Below are 12,509 nucleotides of genomic sequence, written 5' to 3'. Positions count from 1 at the left end.
CCAGCAACGCTGGTGCAAGAGCACATGCACACTGACACATGCACCCCACTTGCTGTCACCATGCCCCAGCTCCTCCCCCACCCCTGTTGCCACATCCCATCCACCCTCATTATCACTGTTTCCGCCTTGCTTGCCACCCCTCACACAACCCCAGCCCTCACTCTACTGCCATTGCTAGGGCCCTCTGAAGAGCCACGCCAGCCACTCTGGCCAGCATGGGTCTTCAGAGAGCTGGCCACAGCCAGTTGCAAATGCTCAGCTCTGAGGGGGTCCTTCCTCAAAGCCAGGCATTGTGGGAGGGCTGTCCCAGGAGATAACCTGTACTGGAAGGTTCCCCTTAGAGCCAGACATTTGTGCTTGGCCAGCTCTCTCAAGAGCTGTTCTGGCCACTTTTGCTGGCCGACGCAGCTCTACAGAGAGCCTGCCCACCCTCTGGCTCACTCTGAGAGGGCAAGTGGCAGCCGCGGAGAGCCCCGCTGGCTATTCTCCTGCTGTAGCAGGTGCTATAGAGGGTGGGGGCAGCTCTGGAGAGCCCCATCAGTCCGGCTGTTCCGAAGTGGCAAATGCCACAGCAGGAGAGCGACTGGCAGGGCTCTCTGGAGCACCCAGCAGCAGGAGGTGCTCTTGGCGGGTGTGGCGGAGGACACACTTTGCTGCTTACCCCACACCGCTGCCTGAGGCAGAGGATTCATCTCATGAGAGGGCTGGCCCTGAGTCCCATTAAGTTCAATGAGACAAACATCCAAGGAAGTGGGTATAGGATTGCTGTCTAAATTGCCCTGAAGAGTTTGGGGCACTTGACCATCCTGGCCTAGAAGGTAAGGTGCTAGAACACCAAGCCGAAGAGAGAGGAAAGAATCTCAGACTGCAGCTGCAATGGACAAGACCATTTCTGGAATCTCGGTTTAGGGTTGGGATTCTATTACCTTAGTGATGGCAGCCATGTCATTTCCCTCCACCTTTCTTGCCCTCCAGCTCATCCATACTCCTGTTTTACACATTAAAGGTGCAATCCTATGCATGTTTAGACAGAAAAAATCGTACGACTCCCAGCATTCCCCAACCAGCAATGCTGGCTGGGGAATGCTGGGAGTTGTAGGGTTTTTCTTTCTTTCTAAACATGCATAGTATTGCAACCTTAATTTTTTTTAACCTATGGGGATATAATCACACAAATTCTATCTTTGCCTCTATCTCTATGGGGCTAGGTTCCATAAGGGGGCTACAGAATCTGGAGTCTGCCCAGACATAAAAAGGGCTGATTAGAGCAGTGCAAGACACCAGGGACCTGAGGAGAAAAACACATTATTCCCTTTTGCTAGCTTTGCTCTTTTGTTTTTAACAGCTGCTTGCCACACAGAAATTTAGCAGGTGACACGTTTCCCTGCTACTTAGGGCCATGCCAGGAAAAATATCTTCATTCAGGCAGGTCAGAAGGGCCAGCCCTAACGTTAGGCAGAGTGATGCATCTGCCTCAGATGGCAGATGCTGGGGAACAGGGAGCGGCGGCAAGGTGTTGGAGGACAGAGCGGCACGCCGTGGAGCCTGCCCTGTGTCCCCAAAGCTAGCTTGCTGCCCTCAAGCGCAGTCCAGGACGCTGCCACTTTGCCACTGTTGAAAATAACATCCCACTGCTAGTCCAGTCAGCATCTGTATGTGGAAGGTATGTATCTTCTCCTTTGTCTGAGGCCACAGAATGTCTTGGGTCGGTCCTGAGACACAAGTACACATCCAGGGTAAAAAAATTAAATTACCCATATTCCTCCTCCAAATATTTCAGAGGTGAACAGAGAGATCTTCCTGTGTACTTGTGTAAGATCCTCAAGTCCCACACCAGGAATCCTTGCCTCAGGGACCCCACACATTCAGGGACCCCACACACCACTACACACCGCTGAAGGCTCTTCTCTGCCTTCTCTATGCCATGTTATTATTTTACTCCAAGTCTGCAATGGCCTCTCCTGCATTGACATCTGGAGCATTTTGTATTAATAGACTGAGCTTAACTCTGTAGTTGGTTACAAGTTTGTAGTAGTAGTAGTAGTAGTTGTTGTTGTTGGGAGGTTGGCCCAGTTACTGTCTCTCAGCCTCACCTTTCTCACAGGGTTGTTGTGAAACTAAAAGCAGGGAAACAGGATATAATAGCTAAGCTGGCTGTGAATGATGGGAGTTGTCATCTAACACATCTGGAAAGCACCAAGTTGGGGAAGGCTGGTTTAATATAATGTTTGGTCTCGCCGTTGATCCGATTGTACTCACTGCAGAATCTCTGCAACTGAAGACACATTCCTCCACATTTACACTCCGGACAGACTCCTATAGGAGTGGTTGCCAATTAGCTAGGGTAGGACACATGTGAGCACCCTAACTTTTTTTAAAGGCATTCCCTTCCCACCCACCCCAATAAGGCAAAATAGGGAGAATTCGTTGTCAAGGCCAAATACCAGGCATTGGGCAAGGACCTTAGCAAACAGGGATAGTAGCAAGCACATTGTTGTTGTTCAGTCGTTCAGTCGTGTCCGACTCTTCGTGACCCCATGGACCATAGCACGCCAGGCCTTCCTGTCCTGCGCTCTCTCCCAGAGTGTGCTCAAGTTCATATTCATTGCATCGGTGATGCTATCTAGCCACCTCATCCTCTGCATTTGCTTTGCACCTTGGAGAGCTCCTTTAGAGCTCTGACTGGTTTGGACTGAAACCCGGAGTGGATTCACCACCCTGCTGACATCAGAGCCACCAGCCTCCACTGTCTGGCAATCTGACTGGTGGTGGATGGCCATTCCAGTAACACAACAGGTAGGTCCTATTAAAGGGGAAGTGATCTCAGTTACTGAATCCGTAGACTGCACCTAGGGATACGGTGCATTTCCTACCAAAGGACTTACATGCAAATTTACCTTGACCACATGAACTCCTCCCTATCTCCGTTCCTCTGTTACCACCTCTGCCAAGGAGCTGGCTTATACCTTACATAGTCTGCCTCACTCCCATTTCCCCATTTTTATCTTCACAACAACCTTGGGAGAATAGTTAGGCTGAGAGACAGTAACCGGCCCAAGCTGAGGAAGTGATCTCCATGGCTAAGCTACTAATCTGCAAGTGATCCCCAGGGCTGACTTGCTGCAGATCTATGAATCCTATCCACGCTTACCTGGGAGTTAAGTCCCACTTAATTCAATAGGGCTTATTGCTGTGGACATAAGTATAGGGTTGCAAAGCCACTCAATACTCTGTCTGCTGTGCACCGCACTGCCTGTCATAAAGAGGCAGAAACATGGATGCAAGCAAAGACCATCTACCCCACCCCACCAGCCTCCTCCGGGCAGCTTGCCCCATTGTGTGATTTCTCCACCACTTCCACTCACAGGGCCGGATGCGTGATGCTCTCCAGCTATGAAGGTGAGGAGGCACTGACCTACCAAATGGAGTATAACACTGTATAATCCAGATAATTTCTTTAGAAGCATTAGTTCTCTCTTTTTTTAATAAATGTTTTTGAGACTGAACATCAGGCATGGCCAACTGGCAGCCCACAGACCTAATCCAGCCCCTGAAGCAACTTTACTTGTTCCCCAGCAGTTTTAAGACACTTTCGTGCTTGTTTTTTCACTTGTGCGATAATGTGTATCTCAATAGAAATGTGGTTATATTGCTATTTCAAACCCATTTTGGGAGAGGCAAAGAGTAATTGGCAATGTGTCCCTTGAGTTTTTTACAGTGCAATCCTGTGCATGTCTACTCAAAAGTAAGCTCCATTGAGTACAATGGAACTTACTCCCAGGTAAGTATATATAGGGTTGGAGCCCCAACCTCTCCTCCACCACTAATGATCTCACAGTATCTGAGCAAATACACTCTACTTTACTACTAGGGCATGCAAACTTGACGATAGATTCTACACATTTATGAGGGAGCTGGTGGATTGTTTCATCAGGCTACGGGGGTTTCAAACAATAGCAGGTTCTGAGAATACAAAAGTCAGCCAACACCGTTGAGAGTCAGAATTCGTATGCTGGGAAATAACAGTATTTCATGCCATATTATTGCAGTGTGGAAACTTAAAAGGGTGATGTGTTTGCCATTCCCACCCACCTGCCTTTAATGTTTTGTTCATCATGCTAACAACTGAAAATAGTTACATCTTTTATGTTGCATTTAAAACAAAACAAAAAAAGCTTTGGTCTGTTTGTCTAGAGATATCAGATACCTTAATATTATGACTCTTAGTATGTCACTGAAAATACATTTACATTTATAACTTCAGAATTGAGGGTTGCCAGCTCTTCAATCAGCCCCATAGTTGACTCTTATAGGGATAGATCTGCTGCAATGAGTAGAGGGAGATGTATATCTCTGTGTTCTGAAACCTGCTGATTTCCACATAGCCAGCTGCTCTTAAAGACACAAGGGTGGGCCAGGCTGTTTGGGGATCAGGGGCATTCATATGTGCAGCAGAATGTGTCACCTGCGGTAACCTTGCAATACCAGTCAAAATGTATGGGAGGGAACATGCAACCAAATTTCGTGGCTGATCATTTCCTCCCAAGTCTCATGGGAATCGTTAACCACTTGCTCTCCAACCTCATCTTTGCCTTTCTTTAAATATGAGGTTCTATGGGGGGGGGGGGCATTCCTGATTATAGAGTCCTGGAGGGTGCCGGAGGCACTGATCAGTCAGAACTGCATGCTGTTTACACGTCCTTGATGTGTGTTGCCATCTCCTAGCACAGCCTGCATTTTCCCAGAAGGCAATAAGCTGCCATTGCAACACATCTCCAAATTGTGTTGGGATGTTTGCATGTTGGGTCAGTCTACAAATATAGGTAAGTAATAAGTACTGGGACAATTCAATGGGAAGGAGGAGTTGCTTGCTTGCTTTATTTATTTATGTATATCTCACTCTTCCTCACAAAGAGTCGGGGCTCTTTAAATATTCATGCAGGAGAGGGGATTTCAGCAAGTGCAGCTTTCTTTAGCAGGACATGGCAAGTGACATCTCCCTAAATCCCTGACTATTAAAGGCTCAGGAGCCCTCTCCTGCTATTCAACTGGCCACCCTAGTAAATGTAGCTGCTACTACTTGAAATTCTACCAGTAGTAGCAGCAATTATATCTTATTTATTTATTTATTTATTTATTTATTGCATTTATACCCTGCCTTTCTCCCTCTCGCAAGGAACTCAAGGCGGCTTACATTATCCTCCTCCTCACCGTTGTATCCTCACAACAACAACCCTGTGAGGTAGGTTGGGCTGAGAGTCTGTGACTGGCCCAAAGTCACCCAGTGAGCTTCCATGGCCAAGTGGGGACTAGAACCCGGATCTCCCGTCTCCCAGTCCGTCACTCTCACCACTACACTACACTGGCTCTCCAGTGTAGTGAGAGTATCTTCTGCTACTACTTAACTAACATGTGCTAGATGCATGTCATGTCCCATGTAAATCTACCCATAAGGAAATCATCTTGTATTTAACCAATGTAAGGCAGCCTATATGGTTTTCTAGATTCCCTTCTGTATACTCCCTTTCTTGCCGGAATCTCTCTGGAAAGTCCTTTTGGTCCTAATTCTTTCAGATAATATTCCCCCAGTCCTTGCCTTTAGGGATCATATTGCATACGCAAACTCAACACACACACACCACTTTATTCAACATTAATTCATTGGGGATAACTACCACACTGCTTCCATAATCCAAGCTCCCAGTCCCCAGTGGCGAATACTTGTGATCATCATGCAGATTAATGTGCAGATTAACAGAACTGTCATGGCCCCGTCACGTATGCAACGGGCAGCATAGAGCCCCTTCCACAAGGTGTGTTCCCATGTTGTAGGGGCACTTGTGTGAATAAGATCACCACAGGGGGCAGGAACGATGGTGCGTGTCTTTTCCATCCCACCCACACCTAGTGGGGTGACAGATGTGTGGGAAAAGCCTAGACAATTGACCCTGCCTGTATGATTGTGTCATTTGCAAGTGTGCCATTGCACAATACAAAGGGGGGCTCCCCCATGGCTGGAATTGTCTGTGCCAGTGGGCTTCGTACTTATTTTGGCTAAAATAATAATAGCATGGCATGCAGAAAGTCCAGCGGACTGGAGTATCAGCATCAGTATCATCGTAGCATGGCATGCAGGAAGTCCAGCAAACAGGCATGATAATACTAATACTAACAACAACAACAACAACAACAAGGCATGCAGAAAGTCCAGCAGACCCGAGCATGGAGATGAAATGATGGGGAGCAGTCAGCATGGAGAGGGGGGGGAGTTCCACCTGTTGAATGTCTGTCTGTTATGCAGCTGTTAGAGACACAGCAAAGAAAAAAGGTCTTTGCCCTTTCAATGCATCCTGGTGGGTGTAGCATAGATGCTAATGTCTATCAGTGGCCTAGTACCGGAGGAGGTGTAAGTATTTTGGATTTATTTAATGCAGAGGGAAGAGGCAGAGAGGTGCATGAGCCATTAGAACAGCATACTTGTAGTCACTTAATGGGGACAAATTATGCCTTTGTGCCCTGGAGCCACCCTGCTGCTTTTTAGAGTTCTAAAAACTCTCTCCTGTTCTCAGCTCAATCCCACATGCAGCCTGCGTTGAAAGTGTAGGAGGACAAAAACCAGGCATTCCATTGCACCATTCGGGCTGCAGTACTATACCCCCTTACTTAGGAGTAAGCCTCATTCAATTCAATGGGACTTAATTCTGAGTAGACATGTATAGGATTGTGCTGTCACTTACTCTTTGTAGACTTTAGTCTGCAGTCCTGTATACATTTATCTAGGAGTAAGTCCCATTGAACTCAGTGGGGCTTACTTCTAAGTAGACATACAAGGGATTGTGCCACACGCTGCATGCATAGGGATATCTGATGTACATAAGGAGATCTTGAGGATGCAACTTTTAAGCTCCAGGAGAAAACACCTTCTTGCTCTATATACGGAGAGGAGAGGGGTTGGTTGGCAAAGCTTCCTGTTAACTTTCTCCCATGTGCCAAAATCTATCAGCAGAACCTAGGATGTAATTATATGACAAAAATTTCAGCCCCGTGCCATTTCCTGAGTATCCACACATGAGAAACGCTACTCTTTATTATTCAGCAGCAACAGCAGTACAAGATACAAAGGGTGGAAGTCAATTCACATGGCTTTCCAATTTTTCTCCATGGAGCAATAGGCAGGGAGCTGATTTCCTCCCCACCCCTTTCTCTCACTGTGTCTGCACATCTGAGCACTCTCCCCTGGCCACAGAAGGCAATGCAAAAGGTGAATAAAGGCAGCCTATAAATAACTCCAGATAGATTTAGATAGACCCCTCTGCCTCTTGCAGGTTGCATTCTATCTGTTACCTATAACTATTTGTGGCCGGCACTTCTGAACATGCGGACAGGCCATTCTGGTGTTTATGTTGGCAGCCAACAAGTTATGATCCAGAAATACAGCGCAAAGCTCTCCTAGGGCTCCCCAGAGCGTGCGGATGGCTGGTATGGTGCTCGTTTCCTTCCAGGCATTGGTTGATAGGTACGGCTGTGCCCAGCCAGCTTTTAGAGCTGGCAGCCTGAAGGTTATGCACCTAAGCATGACCCACCAACATAAGGCACCCCAAACGAGTCTACCCTTCCCCACATCTGGGATGGGCTCTAGAAGGCAATCTTCGTGAAATAGCTCCTGCAGCGAATCACCCTGCCTGCCGGGCTGGGGTGCCCCGTTGCCCAGTGCCCCCTTACCTGTGGACTGGATGCTCTCTTGGATAGCTTCGACTTCCGACAGCTCCATGCACACCCCTTGGCCGTGCATGAGCGTGTGCAAGGGCTTCTCCATTCCCCGGGGTGGGTAGCATCGCAGGCCAGAGCCGCAGCGAGGTGTGTAGACCCCACAGGGCGTCCCCTTCGCCAAGGCACAAGTGGCACAACACCCGCAGCCGGGCTCCTGCACCAGCTCTTCGCATCCCGAAGGCGCCCTGCAGCGTGCCAGCTTCTCCTCGGAGCACGGCGGGCACTGGATGGCCTCCAGGCTGACCGAAAAGCCCACCTGGGCCAGCAGCAGCAGTGTGACAGGCACCGTCCCCGAGGGCATGGCCGGCAGGCGGGCGTTACTGGGCCGATAGGGACTGACAGGCAAAGGTTGCAAAGCACGCTGTCGCTGGCAGAGCGGAGAGGCTGGCTGGTCTCCGTCGAGCGGGACTCTGTACTGGAGGGGGGAGAAGCTCTTCTTTGGACTTTATACCACTCTCTGGCCACACCTCCCTGCTCCAGGGAGAGGCAGAGGAGAGGCAGCAGCAGCGGCCACTGAGGCTGCTTGCCCCACAGCTGAGAAAAGACCTCATTTGCCCTGAGGAAGGAAGCACAAAGGGCTTGCTGCAGCTACGGAGACGGAAACCTGCGCTGGAATTGGGAAACAGCAGCAGCGGTGGCAGCGGCAGCAGCCCTCGGCCTTGCTTCTGTTGTTGCTTGGGTGAGTTTCGAGCCTGCTTCTGGTCGGTTTCTGTAGAATGGCAGGGGAGACATCACGCCACAGCTCCGTTAAGCGCACTGTGTGTGGCTCTGGCCATGCAGGCATGTTTGTTCTCTTTAGAGAAGTTGAGAATTGTAGTGCCGCGGCATCACCGGATCAGTCCATCCGGCCCAGAAGTCTGTCTGGAATAGTAGCCGGCTCACCAAGAGGGCAGAAAGGTCACAACAGTCCTCTGTTGTTCTTTCCCAGCATCCGGCAGTCAGGGGGACATTGTGCAATTCCCTCTCGACGTTCCATCCTTAGCCAGTATGGCAGCTAGGGATCCATAGATGGATCTTCCACAGACTGATCTGCAATTCTTTAAAAACCCAAACTAGGTTAGTGTTTTGTCGCCAGATTTTGCGGCAGAAGAATTCCTGCTTTGCAGGCCATCTGAAACGTGGACTCACCAATGGCCTGTCCAATCGTTTTCTCCTTGCTTCCACATGACGTTTGTGCAAAAAGAGACTGTGTGCATCTCCCGCGCAGAGAGCCACAGACATTCCGAACCACGTGTGGTGTTTGCCTGCACCCCTTGCCAACAGATGGGCAAGTTGCCTCTTTGGTCACTCCAGTAGAAGAGCGGAAAGCGGATGGGAGAGTCGACCGCGTATTTGCCGCAGTGTCTGAAACGCCGTCACTGAGGGTGGTGATGCGTTGTGCGAAGGAGTGCATCCTTTCGTTTGCCCCATACGTCCAGCCAATGTATTTCACTGGATGATCCCAAGTTCGAATGGAGAGACAATATTCACTCTTTCCACCTTTTCGCTAAGTTTGTAAACCTCAGTCATACCCCTCCCACTTGGGGCCAAAATATACATTACATGCAAATGTATGCAACTATACTCTTTTTTAGCTTTAAAAGCCACAGCAGGGGCGGGGGGGGGGGAGAGATTAAGACCTGAGAAGTGGCAGGGGAGCTATCTAGAGCACAATCCTATGCATGTTTAGGCAGAAAAAAGTCCTACAACTCCCAGCGTTCCCCAGCCAGCCATGCTGGCTGGGGAATGCTGGGAGTTGTAGGACTTTTTTCTGTCTAAACATGCATAGGATTGGGCCCTTAACCTCTTTCCAGTCCACTGTTTCCCTGCTCCAAATTGTACCACCTTGCATGGTCTTAAAGGCATGATCTGGCCCTTAGATGATGTAAAGAAAGTGAACTCTTTCATACCAACAGTACTAAATCTCCTAACATTAGAGGTGCTGGGGCTCAACTGGGCCAGAAGTTCTCTTTCTGACCTGGGCACCTTTACTGACCATTTCAGATGTGTGAAAACTGGTTGTGATTACTTGGTGGTGATGAAGGGCAGGTATACTGGATATCCTCAAAAGCACTCTCTTTGTTACTCCTTTTCCTCTTCCAGGACTTGGCTCCGGCACAGAAAGTAAATTCCAGGATAAAGCTTTGATGAGCCCTGGTTTAAATTAAGCACTGCTTTTCAGACAGGGTGGCCAGATGCAAAAGCAGACAGGGCTCTGTCTTTTAATTTAGAAGGAATTTCAGCAGGGACAGCTGGCATAACCTAGGTTTGTATGTGAGCTTCTGACTTTTGCAGAACTCCTCTGCTGATAGAGAGATCTTGGAAACTCAAAAGCTTGCATATGCCTACTCCAGCTTAAATTTATCCAGCAAATGTTATCATACCTATTTTTATCAAGCGCGTGTTACTGTTCAAAAACACACAATCAAGGTGTTAAACTGGATGATCCTATGCATGTTTGCTTGGAAGTAAGTCCCACTGTGTTCAAAGGCGCTTATTCCCTTCTCATGTGCATATAGGATTGTAGCCTTCGTATCCCATCCCCCCCCCCACACTTCTGCCACTTAAACCAGACATTTAAGATCCCCAGTTTATTCCCCAATTACAGAATGACAACCTGACTTTTAAATGTTCTAGAGCTGAGGGTGTAGCTATGGACTGACTGGGCTCGCATTGACATGCTGTGGCGCCATCCCAAATATTCAACCTCTGACCGTGGGCTGGCAAGGGTTATGGGAAGGTTAAGCGACCTGTTCAAGGGCCTGGCAAGCGGAGGTTATGCGAGGGTTAAACAGCCCTCACATAACCTCTGCTGGCCAGGTTCACATGAGCCCTATCATGCAAACAGCCCCATATTGTTTTCATAAGACTTAAAGTGGCTTTTGCTGTGTGGAAAGAAATGTAAATCCTACATTGACCAGAATGCTCATTTGCATTACAAATGCCTCTCATCTGCTTTTATCTTCTTTAGGACAAATGAAGCTCCATGGCCGTTTCAGCCTGTGATGACCCCATCTTCACCAGGCTTTTACTCTGGGGCCGGGGCAAGTCAAGGCCCCTCGTGACAGATGACGCAGTCGCAACTTCACAGCCATCCGTGGTTTTTGCCCAGAAAATGTGGAGTTCCAAGGAGTCATTTATTTACTGCGATTTTTTGGGTTTGTTGCGGGTTGGTTGCAGGCCATCTGTTCCTTCCCTGAAACGACTTTGCATTTTGCAGTGAGCATGTTGTAGGCATGCATAGTGCCTGCATCACTCTGTGACACCCCTTGACTCCCCCCATCCCTTCGCAGCTGCGCAGTTACAGAGGCGCAGAGGGGCGTTTTCATCTATTTAATCACACTTTTACACAGTTTTGCAGCTTCGTATCTTCACAACAGTTGTGGACTCAGTGCCCAAGGACCAGTGGGGTCTTGGGGCAGGACCAACATCGCTCCGGCCACCATTTCGGAGCAATGGCTAGGTACATACCACTCACGCTTGTGAGTGCTAACCATCACGAGAGTCTCGGGCTGGGGAACTGACAAACTGATGGTGCAGAAATGAAGGAGCACAAAACACCCACTTTTTACCTAAAAGGGGATGGAAAGACAGAGCGGAGCCTCTCAAATACAAAACAGCCACTGAAGTTTCTCACCCCCACACTCACGGGACTGCACAGCTACGCAATTCAGTAAAATGCCCCAAAAAAGGGGGCACAGAGAGTCTGTAAGGGAAGCGTGCAGTACATCACGAGTGTATCGCAGGGTGTGCTGACTCGCAGCCACATTGCTGCGCAATTGCGATGGGGTGGGGGGTCAAAGCGGTGCCATATAGATGGGGCCCAACAGTTTGCCTGCCTTGCTGCTTGTTCAGACTTGAGGCATGAAAGGCGCCAGCAAGAAATACTACAATGGGGCAAAGGGAAGGAGGCGGTGGCCAGGTCTATGTCTGCTGTGTACCAATGTTCAAATGCCCTGTGCAAAGTGCATAGTACCACAGCATGTTTTGGTACACATCAACGTACAACTGAGCTAGAAGGTTGCTGTTTGTTCATGTCACACAAGAGCTCAGGGTGGTTTCCAAAATGCTTTACAGTTTATAGAGACAACAAGGGGTGGAGAATGAGAGTTTTTTTTTTCCTCCATACAGCCATGATTTGAAAATCCGTGATCTCAAGGGAAGAAGCTGGGATGGATCTTAAAAAGAGGATCTTTAAAAGAGGAAACATGCAGTGCAAAACCATTGCTTTTCAAGTTATACCAGGCCTGTGTGCCTCAGTGTGACACCACTTGGAAATGGTGGGGGCAGCCTATTTTTTGGCTTTTCAGTCCTTTGTCCCCCCTGTTGCCTCCACATTTTTATTTTTAGCTGTACACTTCAGGTGAGTGGGCAGCATCGGTGCTAGGCTCTTTCCTCCTCCAAGGCCAACTCCCAACCACTGACTTTGTCCTCTGATCACACGCTTGGACCCACTCTGGGCTTCTTCACCACCACCTACCAAAGTTTTTAATTTCAAGGACTGGCAACCTTATATTGGCCAACTGGAGCCTCTGTAAAATATAAATGTAATGCACAAAAAGACACTTTTGCCTTGTCTCTTTCTGGAACACCCTTCCTCAATCCGGTGCCCTCCAAATGTGCAGACTACAACTCCCATCCTCTCCAGCCAGTGGCCATGTTGGTTAGTGATTATGAAGGATTACCAACCTGGTGCCCTCCAGATTATGAGCATCTGGAGGGCACCAGGTTGGGGAATGCTGCTCTGAGATCTCTCCTTA

At 48.7% G+C, this 12,509-nt stretch overlaps 1 protein-coding gene and 1 long non-coding RNA gene across 2 annotated transcripts in view; one reads left to right on the top strand and one right to left on the bottom strand.

The window, feature by feature from the left end:
- Positions 1–8,187, bottom strand: part of IGFBP4 (insulin like growth factor binding protein 4) — a 56,619-nt gene extending 48,432 nt beyond the window's left edge. The window contains exon 1 of the mRNA XM_084804585.1: positions 7,723–8,187. Coding sequence (XP_084660711.1) covers positions 7,723–8,071 — 349 coding nt within the window. The 5' untranslated portion in view covers positions 8,072–8,187. The remainder of the gene's footprint in view (positions 1–7,722) is intronic.
- A 56-nt stretch (positions 8,188–8,243) lies between these two features.
- Positions 8,244–12,305, top strand: LOC146341021 (uncharacterized). The gene is made up of 3 exons (XR_014783812.1): positions 8,244–8,449; positions 10,721–11,212; positions 11,881–12,305. It is a non-coding gene; the product is annotated as an uncharacterized LOC146341021 (long non-coding RNA).
- Positions 12,306–12,509: the final 204 nt, after the last annotated feature.

This window comes from Heloderma suspectum, chromosome 6 (genome assembly GCF_057233095.1).
Source record: "Heloderma suspectum isolate Gila_16-S chromosome 6, 16-S_ref, whole genome shotgun sequence".
In the NCBI taxonomy this organism is placed as follows: domain Eukaryota; kingdom Metazoa; phylum Chordata; class Lepidosauria; order Squamata; family Helodermatidae; genus Heloderma; species Heloderma suspectum.
Note: the sequence above shows the minus strand (reverse complement) of the source record. Positions and strands in the feature narration are given on the sequence as shown.